At 45.6% G+C, this 15,790-nt stretch overlaps 1 protein-coding gene across 2 annotated transcripts in view; it reads left to right on the forward strand.

Moving 5' to 3' along the window:
• The first annotated feature begins 3,067 nt into the window (after positions 1-3,067).
• The window catches only part of IQGAP2 (IQ motif containing GTPase activating protein 2), a 297,777-nt gene continuing 285,054 nt past the window's right edge, over positions 3,068-15,790 (forward strand). For both annotated transcript variants that reach the window (XM_039245540.1, XM_039245541.1), the window contains exon 1: positions 3,068-3,854. In XM_039245540.1, coding sequence (XP_039101471.1) covers positions 3,809-3,854 — 46 coding nt within the window. In that variant the 5' untranslated portion in view covers positions 3,068-3,808. The remainder of the gene's footprint in view (positions 3,855-15,790) is intronic.

A 15,790-nucleotide genomic window follows, 5' to 3' on the forward strand; every position in this document is an offset into this window, starting at 1 on the left:
GGTGGAGGCTCTCTGGAGGCCTGGAATGTAGTTTAGGCTCTATTCTTCCATAGCCACGGATCCATACAACCTTTCTGTGGTGCTCAGTGTCCTTGTCCCTAAAATGATGCTAAGAGGCCATCAATTCTATAGTTATTTTGCCCCCTGACACTACTACTCCTTCATTTGTTTTTGAGAATGGGAACATTTATTTCTGTTCTGATTCTTTTTTTTTTTTTTTATCTGATGCTGGACTGTAACAATTTCATTTTTTAGATATAGAAGTCTTCTTTGGAGAGAAGTGCAATTCCTGCTTCTGCTTGGGACAGGGGATGAGTTAGAAAATCTTAACTCAAGGGCTCCCAGGACCTGGAAGAAGCTTTGAATCATTTCTTTCTTGTCATTGCTTCCTGCTTCACTTCTTTGGGTGATGCTCTAAAAGCATATTGGTCAAAATTCTGGTAAATATGTTAAAATGATCAATAACATGATATTGGAAAATCACCAAATCATTTCAAAGGTAATTGGAATGTTAGAGTTGCATGCCAAAAGTTTTACTTAAACATACTTTTTTATCCTGACCGATGCTCTTGATATATTTAATCTGTTATCGTTATAAAAAACAAAATTGCATTTTTTCCAAACACCTTCATGTTCATTTCAACTTAGCCAAAGGAAAGAGGTCTTAGAAAACCATCTTTTAAAAATAATGTAGCTTTAAGACTGTTTTACTTTGTCTAGTTTTTCAATGCCATCTTTTGTTTCACATTAAAGAAAAAAATCCTCTTTATTAAAAAAAGATTTTTTTACTAGATGGCTTCGGTTTTTGTTTGTAATATTCTCATAAGCGCAATCAGATGGCAAAGCGCATTGGCACATTGCCCTGTATTTGATTCCCTTTCCAATGTCCAACCCTAAGAGAAAATAGCCCAGAATTCTGCAAGTAAGTTTCTTTTCTGAGATTCTGCAGAGAAGTGATCTGAGAGATAGTACTGTTACCCAGTGAATGCACACTGAAATCCCAAAAATTAATTCCAGCACTTGCAAAAAAGATCAGGAGCATTTACTTTTGCAGCTTCTTCTTGGTGGTTAGTTCTCTATAGAAACATGAGTCGTGACAAAGCTTGAAGCCTCCTCAGAGCCCTCAGAGAAGAGCTGACCACCTAGAACATGAACTTTGACTCTGCTGATCACCGATGTATGTTTCAACCTTCACTTTCTACCCTTAACAGATATTTGCTTTCTATAATCTGTGATATCTGTGTAAATGTTGCTGGTACCAACTTGTTTGTATTAAAATTCACCCTTTATCACTTACTAGTGTTGATGTCATCGAAGCTCTCATTCTCCTATGTCTGCCACAGCCCTTTTCATCAGGTGTCAGCCTCCAAGTTGCCCCTCTCTAATCCATCCTATGATCTGATTGCAAGATTCACCTTCTCTGAACTCCCTTTCATCATGCGGCTCCCATGCCCAAAGCTTTGAGGGCTCTCAAACACTCCTATGATAATATCCAGACACTGACGTCAGAGTCCTCCATGATCTGATACCAGCTCCGAAGCTCCCACCCTCACCTCCCTCATGCCCCACCCATTGTCCTTTGGCCTTCTGGTCTTCTTGGAGGGGACATGGTGCATCTAACTCTTACCCACTTTTCAAGGTCCACCTCAAGGCACACTTTCAACTCCTATCACCTTCATCAGCCATTCTAGTTTATGACTTCCCCTCATCTCTAAATACATAGACTACCCACTTACTCGGGCCTTAAATCTTCCATTCACACTGAAAACTGGTACGTGCAGGTAAGAGTTTCATTGTTAGTACTTCATACATGGAATCATAGAGGAATGAACTTTAGATTCTCCTCCAATTCAGCATCTCCTGAAGCGCAGAAAATTCTCCTAGAACATGTTCCCTTCGGGGTGAACACTGACTGACAAGGTGCTATAACTTGAAATGTGGCTGTTTCACCTTTGAATTGTTATTATTAGAGGCATCGGCTTTTTAAGGAAGAGGAACCCCAATCATCCTCTTCCAAACAGGTGAGAATCTAACGTTTCCAGAAAAGAAAAAAAAAATAGGGGAGAAGGAGGGAATCCTCTTACTCTCCCATCTGAGTGAGATTTCCCGGAGTCCAGTTGAAATCCCTTGTGCCTATTTTCTAACAGAACTACTCTCCTGGGTGCCTGGGTGGTTCAGCTGGTTGGGTGAGGGACTCTTGATCTTGGCTCAGGTCATGATCCCACAGTTGGTGAGTTCAAGCCCCACATCAGGCTCTCCGCCGCCATGACGGTAGGGAGCCTGCTTGGGATTCTCGCTCTCTCTCTGCCCCTCTCAAAAAAAATAAATAAACTAAAAAAAAGTAGCTCACTTTTAAAAATAAAATTAAAAAAAAAAAAAACCCAGAAGAATTACTCTAAGCATGGTCTGCAGATCTGCAGTGTCAGCATCACCCAGCAGGTTGTTAGAAATGCAAATTCATGGGCCCCAGCCCAGAGCAACTGAACTGGAAAGTCTGAGGGTGGGGCCCAAGAATCGGAGGTTCGAGGGACTGTATCACCGCCTTGAAATGGAAAACAGCTGGCCACTGTCTGTATCTCTGCATACTTCAAAATAGTGGCGCTACGGCACTTTCTCTCCAATTAAATAATCTCACAACTCTACCTCAATTATTTTAGTTTGCCAGCCACGTGGTCACCCGCGCATCCCACATATGACAAACAGGTGAGGGCACAGGGCTAGCACAGTCCCACATTCCTCCAGATGTTATCACCCTGAGGCCCCAAAGAGAAAAACAGCTCCAGGTGACCGCATTAGAAAACCCCTTTTAAAAGAGCCACAAGCAGTTTAATTTCCTTTAAAGCTTAGCCGGAAAAGATGTTTGTGGTGTGCGACCCCACCTGGGCTGGGCGGCGGTTCTGTGCACCGTGGGGGTGGGGGGTGGGGTGGAGGGGGTGCCGGCCGAAGGTGAGAGGAGGATGACTCGCAGTTGTGTTTTGAGTGGTTGCTTGGGTAGTGTTTATCTTGCTGTTCCAACACACACACACACACACACACACACACACACCACACACACGCACGCACACAGATACTCTCAGTTTCTTGTCGTGAAAGGAGAACCCTGTATTTTGTAGACAAAGAGTCGCAGAAGCAACTTTGGAAGGAAAAAAACAAAAACAAAAACAAAAACAAAAACGAAAGAAAGAAAAGAAAAGAAAAAAGGCATCGCGCAATTCCCCCAGAGAGCAGAGAACCGCGCTGTTTGTCCTCCTGTAACTCGGCAACACCCCGGGCCACCGGCGCTGACTGTATCTGCTGCGGTTTTTCTTGCTCTTCCCCGCGCGGGCTCACTTCCACTCTCGGAACGCTCCAGAAGTGCAAATTCAGGCGGGGCCCCAGCTGCAGGGGATCCCGGCCCAGCGGGCGCTCGGCCCCTTCCTCCGCCCGCGGGCCCGCGGAGGGGCGGGCTCACGCGGCCCGGGCGCTGCGCCCCGCACGCGGTAGGGGTCGCTGCTCGGCGGCGCGCGCTCCCAGCGCGGAGAATAACGGGGCCGGGCTGCAGGAGAAAGGAAACCTGCCCGGGACGCGGCGGCGGCCGGGACGGAGCGAGCGACGGGAGTTCACTTCTGCGCGGGTGTCAGCGCGCGGCGGCTGCAGCGCGCGCCGACCCGGGAGCACCGAGCGAGCGCGTCGCCCGTCTCGGGGCGACCGGGGCAGGGCAGCGAGAGGCCGGATACGAGCGCGCCGGCGGGGCGCGGAGCCGGCGAGCCTGGCTAGCGAGGGGAGCCGCGGGGGGCGCGCCCCGGGCGGGCCCCCGGAGCAGCGCAGGATGCCCCACGAGGAGCTGCCGTCCCTGCAGAGACCCCGCTATGGCTGTAAGTACGCTGGGTGCGCGGGGCTTCCGGCGGCCTTGGGGGAGCCCCCTCCCCGGGGAACGCGTCGGAGAAGCCGAGGGAGCCGGGGGCGCGCCGCGGAGGGAGCGGGAGGGCAGCGGCTGTGTGGCCGGCAAAGTTGGGAGCTGGAGTCGCGCAAGGTAGTGAGCGCCGTCTTCCCGCTCTCGCCGCCAATTTCTGCTTCTCAGCTGGCAGCCCCAATCTTCTGCCCGGGAAACCCCACCGGGGCGCGCAGACAGCGCTGGGTCTGCGCTCTGGGACAGGCCAGGTTGTGGGTTTAGGGGTATCAGGTGAGGAGCCCTCGTAGCTCCGGGCCGCTGCCGGCAGGGACCAGCGGGTGGCGTAAGGGACTGGATTGTTGCAACTCCAAAGGAAAGTTTGCTGCGGCTACAGGTGGGCACCGCGAGCACTGCGCCCACGCACTCGACCGGTGGCCAAGTCGGCTCTCCTGGAACAGCTCTCCTCCCACCTTGCTCCCTCGAACTGCGCGCGAGCTGAAAAAGCCAGTTTGCGCCCCATTGGCGCGAGTCCTTTCCTGGTACTGCTGAAAGGGGCACCTCCCGGCCCAACCCATCTGCTCCCCGCTGCCTGTGACCCTGCCAGGACTGCCATGGGGAGAGGACGCGGAGCTAGGCTCCCCAGGATCCGGTCGGAGCCCGCATGACTTGAACGGGACCGTGTCGAGTACCCAGCCAGGGGCTGCTGCCGTCCGAAAGAGGTTGCTTTGGCGGATCGTGAGTAGATGGAGCCAGATTAGCACCAACCACGTGGCTTCATGTGCAGAGTTCAGAGTCTTCGCTAAACATTTGCCAGGAAGTGTTTCCTTTAAAACAAACAAAAAGTTGGCGGGTGCTCCCCACCGTAGGCCCTGTCCGTGAACCTATGGCCGAAGACCGGTGGTTAATCTTTTGCCCTGGCCGGCCTTGTGGTAAAGGAATCAGGTTTGGGTTAAGGTGGTGTTACCTGCTGCAGGGCTTTGTGTGTTTGGGAGGGCGAGGTGGGAGGGGAGGAGTTAAGTCGTGTAAGTTCTTTTTCCCCATTAGTCTTGGAATGGAGTGTTAGAGATAGGAAGTTAGTTTTGCCATGTGACCCGTTCGGTGTCAGGCAATGAGGAACAAGCCCGAGGAGCCAGCTGCAACGTCTGAAAGGCAGGGAAATTGATGAAACAGTTCACCAGGACCCAGTTCTTTGCAGCCTTAAAGACACTGTGGTAAAGCACACAGACGCAGAGCTCCTTGGATTCGAGGAGCCATGCTGTGGTCATTCACTGTGTGTGGTGTCACCCTCAGATTGGTGAAAGTCTTTTATTTATGTGACAAGCTCCCGGGACACAAGGTAGCTTCACTGTGTCCAATTACAAGATTCCATTCTGGAAACTAGGCAAATAGACCCCTCCCCCCTCAAATGGCTTTGGATGCGCATTTTAAAGTATGGTGTAGTCAGTGGGTCATCTCTCACTGGTTCAATGTGCTCTGCACAGTTGTGGGAATGAAGTGCATGGATGTAACATCTTTGCACGCGCAAACAGATGGATCTGTGATGTTGCTTGGTTTTCATCGAATACACCTGTGGACATGGCCCACTACAGAAACTCAGCCCTGAACAGATCCCACAGGCAGGAACAACATTCCACATTGCCACTTTTTGTTTTGTTTTAAATGTTTATTTTTGAGAGAGACGGAGCATGAGCTGGGGGGGAGGGGCGGTTGGGCAGAGAGAGTGGGAGAAACAGATTCCAAAGCGAGCTCCAAGCTCTGAGCTGTCAGCACAGAGCCCGATGCGGTGGTCGAACTCACGAACTATGAGATGACATGAGTTTCCCAGGTGCCCTAGCCACTTTGGAAATAATTGTCCTCCTTCTCTCATGAGTTTGGTGTGATGGAGTGCTGTGCCACCTTCTGTTTGCCTTTCCCCACCCAGCTCGTGAAGTGCTGCAATTGTTTGGTCATTGAATAAAAGTGTTTGAGGGGGCGCCTGCATGGCTCAGTTGGTTAAGCGTCTGACTTCACCTCAGAGCACGATCTCACAATTCGTGGGTTCAAGCCCCACTTCGGGCTCTGTGCTGACAGCCAGCTCAGAGCCTGGAGCCTGTTTCAGATTCTATGTCTCCCTCTTTCTCTGACCCTCCCCTGCTCACTCTCTCTCTCAGAAATAAATAAAACATTAAAATATTTTTTTTGAATATAAGTGTTTGATGGTTTCTAGACTTTATAGTTGCCCTAAAATATTAAGGCTTTAGTTAAATAGCCTGTTATCTCCTTAACATGAACATTTCTTTATTTTGCCACTAGGCTCATGAATGGTTGTACGCTCATAGTTGGAGAAAATCTAGTTGAATATACCTTCGTGTTAGTCAGTGTTAGGGAACGCTCATTATTCATGTAAAAGGAGACTGTCTCATGTGTTTGAATACCTAATTTCTGGTGGTGGTTTGATTTTTGGGCCTCTGTCAACACAAGACTGCAAACAGCACTGTGAGCGCTTCCCAGTAAGGCCGGCAGAGGCGTGAAGGAAAATGCACTGTCCTTGGTGTGTTGATTACAGAATTGTGCTTTCTCTTGTTTGCGGGTTTGATAAATACAGGTTTAATAAAACCTTGAACTATACCAAACAAGTGTTACCCCTGACATTTAAACATAAGCAGAATTCCAGTACATTCCCTAAGTATTGTTGTAATTTAAGTTCCATTACTGTACATTCTGAGTAAATGGTATTTGAGACTGGGTTTTGTAAACAACATTTTAGTAGTTGGTATTAAACTGTTAGACTTGTTTTAGGTCTGGTCTTCTGTTCTGCCATCTCTCTTCTTGAAATGTCATTTAATTCAGTAATTTTTGTACAAAGTTCATTCACTGAGCTCAGGGCTGTTCTCCACCAGGCTGAGTGCCTGTAAAATACCACATAGTAAGTTGCACTTGAAGGATTTCTCAATGAGCTCTTCATGAAGGCACTCTTCTCAGATTTCGGACATGAAAGATTGCTGAAGTCTTTCTGATTGGCACATGGGAGCCTTGAATTAAAATTAAATCATTTTCTATTTAACCCCTGCTTTTCCATTTTGGCCCCATTCTCCTGCAGCGTATGAAGTTATTTTGTGTCCTGTTAATACAGAACAAAGTATAGTGCTTCAGAGAATAAGTGGCGAAAGGTGGAAATTAGTTTCTAATTTATTTTTTAATGTTTGTGTGTGTATGTGTGTGTGTGAGAGAGAGAGAGAGAGGGAGGGAATGAGAATGCAGGGGAGGGGCAGAGAGACAGGGAGAGAGCATCGCAAGCCAACTTTGTGGTGTCAGCACAGAGCCCGATGCAGGGCTCAGTCCCAGAAACTGTGAGACCATGACCTGAAATTAAATCAAGAGTCAGATGTTTAATTGACTCAGCCACTCAGGTGCTCCAGCTTTACTACTTTAGGCAGAACCAGAATGTTGTATGACATCATAACCAGAGTATCTTTTTATACTCAAAACCAAATTTAAATGACACTCGTGGGTAGGCATGATTTGCAAGTAATTTTTGTGCTGTCGTAATGAACTATGATGAATTAGCCAAAATAATTCTCAAAACACACTGCCACCATGATCTGTCAAAGGTTTGTTCCAGTTACTTGAGAGTTAAGAACATCACTGATAGCAAAAGACTGCACTTAGATGATCTCGCTCAGAACTGATACTTTAGTCAACATTTAAGTACCTACTGTGTGTGTGTGTGTGTGTGTGTGTGTGTGCGCGCGCGCGCGCGCGCGCGCTGGGGGTGGTGATCAATGTGCTTTTGGCAAGATCTGTGGCTTTCTACCCTCTGCAAAACTTCTTTTCTCTCATGAGAAACATTGTAAAACTGATAGTCATGAGTGTTTCACTGTTTCTTTTAGAAAATGCACCATTAGCCTAGCAGGAGAGAGAGAGAGAGAGAGAGTGTGTGTGTTCTGGGGTGGGGGTGGGGCTGTTCCTGCTGATCTTGTGATTTTTTTTTTAATACTTTTGTTTGAATGGCTAGGTTTCTAAATCACCTGGTTACTGGAATACTGGTGTGGATAACTAAGTTTCTTAACCTTTTCTCAGTATTGATCTTGAAAGAAATTAAGAATTAAGTTAAGAATTAAGAATTAAATTAAGACTTAAGAATTAAGTTCTGAACTAGTTAAACTCAAGTGTGTAAAACAGAATCAAATACAACTTTGAGTGTGTCTTGGCTTGAACATTGTATGGTGTTTTCATTTAAAGGTGAAAGGTTCAAGGTATATGCTGGGTTGCCCTGTGAAGCTATCATTAGTAGACAAAAAGTCAAGTTATTCTTTCATGTGCTATTTGTTTTGATTGAGTTTTTCCAAAAGATCTTTAAGGTCACCAGCTGAAGTGTTGTTTTAGTATGCTTTTAACTTTAATTACACATGTTAGCCAAAATGACTTGTTTGGGAGAGTTTAAGCTCATAATACCAAGTTTGTTTTAGAATTTAGTATTTGAGGTGTTAGCTAGCCCCGTTTTTTCTCTAGGGAACCACTGGTTTGCTGTTGCCTTTACCCTCTCACTAGGCAAGTTTTTAAACAACTTCTTTAAAAAAGTCTAGTATACAGACAGACCTAATATACCAAGTCTTTGTGGTAACCAAAAGAGAAACAAAGTCCACTCAACTTCTGGTCTGACAGTCGGCTATAGTTCTTCAGGGCAGGTTTATGAGCTTGCCAAGAGCTGGCATTTTTCACATGACATTGTTCTCATCTGCTTATTAGTACCTTTAAGAGGGCCAGCGGTCTCCCCATTTCACAGAGGAGCTGAAATCTATGATGATGTGTCAAGTCCACACGGCTGGTGCTCCCGGAGCCTGAAGGCTTTGCTCCCTGGCTACTGCCACTTTCTCTCCTCTGAATCACTCATGGGAGTTCCACCTCCATTTTGTTTCTGGTGTGTGTCATGATTTTCTCAAACTCCACAAACCTCTAGCTATTTGGATAGTGTGCTCTTTTAAAAGTAGATGCATGGTGGGGCCTCTGGGTGGCTCAGTGGGTTGAGCGTCTGACTGTTGATTTCATAGCAAGTTTGTGAGTTGGAGTCCTGCACTGGCCTCTACTTGGGATTCTCTGTCTTCCCCCTCCCTGCGCGCTCGCTCTCTCTCTCTCTCTCTCTCACACACACACACACACACTCTCTCTCTCTCTCTCAAAATAAACAAACATAAAAAAATGAAAAAGTAGATGTATGGTATTGTCTAAATTGAATTTTGCTTCCTCCCCACCCCCAAGAAATGATAGAATACCTGTGCTTTTTATAGAGCACCTCCAGGCTTCATCAAAGGATTTTATATCTGTGTAGAGACCTCCTATCTCACTGTGAGGCACTGAAGTAAAAGTAAAGTGTTTCCATAATACAGCAGTATGCTCCAGTGATTCCAAATAGGATAATTTGTAAAATGCACTTTATTACGTATACTGGCCATGCCTTAAAATCCTGAGTTGATGAGAAATCAGGCAGAAGTTTGTGGTGAGGTGACTGACAAGTCAGCCAGGAGTTTTTCACTTTACTATTCTAGTTTATTTTTCTGCCCTGAAAGGCAGAAGAATGGTGTACGTGAAATGGCAACAGCCTTCAAGTTCAGAAGATGGGGGTTTGAATTCTTATTTGGGCACTGACTGCCTGAGTAGCCTTAGGGTTTCCTCCTGTACCTTGGAGAGTGGTGTTTTATATTCCTGTAATGGTGGCTGATGTGGTTTCTGGTACACAGCACTAAATAAATGGTGGTAATTTATTTCAGTTAATAGAGCACCTACTAAGTATAGCAGGTTATGGATAAAAGGAAAATGACTTAGATGGAAAGAGCCTTTAGGGAAACTGGAGTATAAAGAAGGATGCTTATACTTCTGTTCGTGCACTTACTAGTTTTGTGGAAGGGAAAACATCAGGATGGATTAGGATGGGGTGATAGGAAGGCTTCACGAATTGCAAATTTGAACAAGACCTTGAGGAAGGGGGAAGGAAAAGGTGAAAGGTATTTGTTGTGTGAGTAGTTTGTATGGGGTTGAAGCTGAGGTTGAAGGATAGATGATGGGGCAGGGTGGTGTAGCTGGAAGGGCATTTAGGAACAAATCATTTATTTGTAGGCAACAAAGGGCAATTAGAACTGTCTTGAAAATCTCACACTGAGGTACCTTTTTCTTTGGGATATGTTTCATTTATTTATTTTTCAACTTTCCAGTAGATTTTGATGGGGGAGTAGCCCAGTGATGTGGAGAATGGTGGGAAGGCTGAGTGTGATTGGAGTGCCTGGTGCTGGAAACTGTAGGAAGGCCGGTGAAGTCTGTGCATGTGGGCATTTGGTGTCCCCGCACTGTGCGTAGAGGTTTGGGGATTCCTGTGGATGGGCACGTTTGTCGGATAGTTTTGCTCAGGATAGGACAGAGGATACTGAATGACGATGATGCACATGGTACTGAAGACATTCAATGAATACAGAGACGGGTAGACATGTAGCTTACGGGACCCTGACTGACTCCAGCCTGGGAGACGCACAACTAACTCTCAACCATCCCAGAAGGCAAGTTCTCTGGGGGGGAGGGGGAGAGAGAGAGTGAGAATGAGAGAGAATGAGAATGAGAGAGAGTGAGAATGCAAGAGCAGACGAGGGGCAGAGAGAGAGGGAGTGAGAGAATCCTAGGCAGGTTCTGCACTGACAGCAGAGAGCTCAGTGCAGGGCTTGAACTCAGGAGCCCTGAGGTCATGACCTGAGCGGGAGTGAGATGCTCAACCAACTGAGCCACCCAGGTGTCCCTTTCACTTTTTTTTTTTTTCTTTATTTCTTCCATTACTTGGGACAGTTTTTACCTTTCAAATTTTAGTAGAGATTTAGTGCCCTCAAATGACCAGCATCCCAGTTGGGTTGAAAAATGGCTAATGGAAAATAGCTGATACCACATTGTCAGTTCATTCATAGGCTCAGAGATGTAGCTAAACTTCCAAGAGAGTCCAAGTGGACTCTCTCTAATTTTACAGCCCTGGATTAGGCCGTGTGTGCCCATGTGCCTCAAAGGAGCTGACTGTTGTGCCTCCCATCAGTGCGGTAGTTTGTAGGGGGCAGTTTCTGGAAGGGCAACAGCAGCAAAGCATCACCTGAGAACTTGTTGAAAAAGGGAATATCTCCACACCTGCCTCCCCTAGACTTTCTGAATCAGAAACTGGACACAGGGCCGGCCACCCTTTCAGCAGAGTCTTCTGGGTGATTCTGTTGCACTGCTCAAGGGCAAAGGTGAGCAGACGTTCGTAGTATGCAATTACCCCCCTCACAGTGCTTGCAGGTTTTTGTCAAATAATTGTAAACACATGGTACAATACTGAAGGTTTTATTTAACTTCTTCCTCGTGTGTTTGATTTGAGCACACACCTGCACCACACACAGATCCAGGCATTGATTTCTCTATAAGTTTGTGTTTATTTTATAGGATTTATTTTGGTCTGTCTTGAAGATTTCTTTCCTCTCTTCTAGGAAACAAATGTGATGGAGGAAAATCAAGTCCAAAATCTCCACTGAGGAAGGAGTAAGGTCCCCTTTGTAAGGATTTCTAATGGAGGCAGTACTTTGAGGAGCCACTGGAGAGGCTGAGGGAGCTGGGAAATCTTTCAATGTAAAAGGGAGGCCCCAAACTGGCAGTTCCGGGCTCTAATAACTAACTGCAGGGGCGCCTGGACAATAAGGGTTAAAGGATGACCTTTTCCTCCATCTTTCTCTTCACAACAACTTGAGGAGTTTTTCACTTATTCACAGTTAAAAAAAATTTTTTTTAATGATTATTTATTTTTGAGAGAGAGAGAGAGAGACAGAGCATGAGTGAGAGAGAGACTGAGGGAGGGAGACACAGAATCCAAAGCAGGCTCCAGGCTCTGAGCTGTCAGCACAGAGCCTGATGCGGGGCTTGAACTCATGAACTGTGAGATCATGACCTGAGCCAAAGTCAGATGGTCAACTGGCTGAGCCACCGGGGGCCACCACAGTTTTTAGAACAGTTGAACATGCTAGAAGAATTATTATTTGCTAGGCAGAAGTGGACCCAGGTCATCACCACACTGCAGGGAAACTATGTAGATCTGTTTATTTTGCTGTTGATTACAGACAGGAGTATATTCCTATGATTTTATTTTTCGCTTGGGATCCCCACAGATGACTTGAAGTTGCTCTCCTTTAGCTATCCGTTACTATCAAATCTTTGAAGGAAGACCTTTTTATATCATTAAAAAAAAATTAAGGTCAATTAGTTCCTGGTAATTTTCTCCATGCTCATATTTTTCTTGGCAGATATGCTTTCAGTCTTAAGTAATGTCAGTGCATTAGTCCTCTCCATCTAAAAAGACTTGATTTGCAAGAGATGGAAGAAACATGTATTTCAAATACTTGAGTCATGTTTATGTTCATTATCTAGCTGGTAGCCTGGTACCCTGGCACTGAGAAAATGTTCAGTAAATATTTTCTGTTATTATTGGTTTTACTTCAAGTGTCTGTACTGTACTCTTTTTCTAAAGGAGGAACTTATTTCTATTACCTGTTAAAGATACTTCGAGCAGCCTTCAAGTGGTAGGCAAATATTTAGATTTTTCTTGATGCACTGTGGGACCTTGACGAGTTACTTTAATTTCTCGGTGCCTTAGTTTCCTTAGTTGTAAAATGCAGATGGGACAGTGGCTGCTCAGAAGGTAAAAGGATTGAATACATGGGAACTTACCTCATCAGAATGTGCCTCTGTAGAGACAGCCCGTGAATGATGGGCAGGGGGATGATGGTAATGACGGCTTCTCCTCATCACTACTGCCCCTTGCCTTTCTCCTCTCCTTTTTCCTCTTCTCTCCCCTTAACAGAAAGTGGACTTAACATCCTGGGCCCAGGGGCACCTGGCTGGCTCAGTTGATAGAGCATGGAACTCTTTTTTTTAATGTTTGTTTATTATTTTTGAGAGAGAATGAGAGCGAGCAAGAGTGTGAGTGGGGGAGGGGCAGAGAGAGGGGAAGACACAGAATCCAAAGCAGGTTCCAGGCTCTGAGCTGTCAGCACAGAGCCTGATGTGGGGCTCAAACCCATGAGCTGAGAGATCATGACCTGAGCTGAAACTGGACGCTTAACCAACTAAGCCACCCAGGTGCCCCAAGAGCGTGTGACTCTCGATCTTAACATTGTCGGTTCGAACCCCATGTTGGGGGTAGAGTTAACTTTAAAAAATCATGGGCCACAATAGCTAAAACATGGAAAGAGCCTAAGTGTCCATCAACAGATGAATGGATCAAGAAGATGTGGTTTATCTATACCATGGAATACTACATGGCAATGAGAAAGAATGAAATCTGGCCATGTGTAGCAACATGGATGGACCTTGAGGGTGTTATGCTGAGCGAAATAAGTCAGGCAGAGAAGGACAAATACCATATGTTTGCACGTATAGGAGGATTAGGAGGAACTTGACGGAGGAACAAGGGGGAGAAGAAGGGCGGAAATGGTGGGGGAAAGGGAGAGAGGCAAACCATGAGAGACTCTTGAATGCTGACAAAAACTGAGGACTGATGGATGTGGGGGGGAGGGGGGGATGGGCATGGAGGAGGGCACTTTGGGGATGAGCACTGAGTGTTATGTAGAAACTAATTTGACAATAAACTATTTGTAAAAAAAAAAATAAAAAAAAAAAACTAGAATATCACCAAAAAAAAAAAAAAAAAATCATGGGCCCATACCCTGTTGAAAGTGTATACTCATGAGAACATTTTTTAGTCATCTGTATGGAAACTGAGTGAATCTTACTTTGGGTGGAGATCAAATTATCCTCGTTCATGTATACATAAGAAATCCGAACACATTTTGTTTCTGTTTCTAAATCAAGTTGGACTAGGATTGGATTCCTGCACTGTATTTTTCTTTCCTCTTAAAAAGATTGTGGAGTTGTCACTCGCACACCTGAGTGAGGAACTCTGCAGTTACTAGGCATCCTGTTGTCTCTTTTCGGGTTAAGTCGATTGTTGCTGCTGGCTGCTGGTTTGAAAGCCCAGGTGCTCGTGATGGAAACGCATCGAGATGGGAAGGAGCCACTTGAAATAAGTGTTAGTCTTCTGCCTCGTTCACACTGTAGAGTTGGACGTGGCTAGCAGGGTCCAGCTAGTGCTGTGGGGGTTCAGAAGGGAGGTGAGGAAGTACACTGGGTTTGTCTGACATCCCTCAGGCCTTCTGCTTCTAGAAAGTTAGTGAAGCTTAAATTCATGGGCCCAGCGAAGCTCAACTACTAGGTATAACTGAGATACATGTTGGAGCCCTGAGACATCGAGAAACTAGGCTGCTTCTCACCTTGGCATTTGCAGATTATTCTTCATTCTGTGCCCCTTTTCTACCAGGCACTGGATTCTAGCATACTTCATATAAATATTCTCCACTCCTCACTGTTCCACAAAGGGAGAATTGAGACCAGCTAGACTTAACTGACTCCTCCATGGCCATTGAGTATGTCTGCCCTGGGCTGACGGAGCAGGCTCTCCAGGGGTGGGCGAAGGGGACTGGGAGGTGTCGGTCATAAAGCCAGCCTCACAGGGAAAGGTTCTTCTTTCAGCCCCTGCCCCCCAAAACTGTGCTACCCCACAGAAGATCCAGGAAGGTGGCTTCCCAGAGCTTTGCTCATACTAAACTCTTACAACTTTGTCTGAGAAAGCATCATTTCAGAGCTAGTACAAACATGCTTTACCTTTTATTCTGTAGTTGAGATTTGTTTTCCAAAGGGGGAAAAAATTACTTAAACATATATGTGATGATAGTTGTCTGTCCATTGGAACCAGGGTGACAAAGTCCTTTCCTTTGGCACTAATTCTGGGTACAGTCTTAGATTCCTTCCTCTGTTCTTTTGAATTAGCCCGTAGTTTGGAGGATTGTGATTATATGTTCCTTTTCAATGTAGGCTCTAGCAAGGGTGGGCACATGATTTTAAATGCTTTTACCATGAATTACCGTTCATAACAATCAAATGAATTTTGAAAAATACTCTACTACATTGGTTACTCTGAAGACAAATATGGACAAAATAAAAGAAACACCTTGAGGGTAGGGACTGTCGTTTGGTTGCTGTTGTGTCGCCAGTATCAGGCACATAAGTAAATCATCGTGTCAGCAGTGGTTCTGACTAGGTAATGAGGTAACGGGTGAATTAAAAAAATGTTTTTCCTCCTCAGATTTTTAATGAAAAATGCTTTTATAGTTAAAAAGTTCTAGTAGTTACCGTTGATGAAGATGCAAAGTTCTTGTTAGATATAAACCCTGCCTTGAGAAAATTACGGGTCTGAAACACAGGTCTGCTGTCATGGAAGGATTCAATGGAGATTGAATTTTCCAGGTGTGTGTGAGTAACAGCGAGCCAAATGGAGAGACAGACGGATTTGCTGGGCCAGGACGCATAGTTGTTAAGCTGCTGTAATTGAGTCAGAGATCATGAGAGGCTGGATGAAAAACATAACGATCAGCAAGGTGAACCTGGCACTGGCTACAGGGAAGACCAGGAGGGCAGTAGCTATCGGAGATTTTTTGTTGGTTGGTTTGTTTTTGTCATCTCTGCACCCAAAGTGAGGCCTTATTTAATTCAGGACCTTGAGATTAAGAGTCCCGTGCTCTTTCCACCGAGCTAGCCAGGTGCCTCAGGTTTTTAAAATATGTAAAGGAAAAGTGTTCAGGAAACTGATCTGTAAAAAGCAGTAATGACTCAAGAAGTAGTGTTCATAGTGACTGTAAAGATTGCCGACAGTAGCAGCAGGGCGATTATTCTCCCGACTGACCGGGAGAACTCTAAACAATCCAAAAGGAGGAGACTGCTAAGTATTCTTACATTCAACAAGAAGTGCCAGATGCTACATATATGGTGGGATTCACATCGAGTCTGCAGACCAGTGCCTTCAGGGGCCAAGTGTGATCAGAGCCTTAA

Source organism: Hyaena hyaena, unplaced genomic scaffold (assembly GCF_003009895.1).
Source record: "Hyaena hyaena isolate Hyena2069 unplaced genomic scaffold, ASM300989v1 scaffold_260, whole genome shotgun sequence".
NCBI lineage: Eukaryota > Metazoa > Chordata > Mammalia > Carnivora > Hyaenidae > Hyaena > Hyaena hyaena.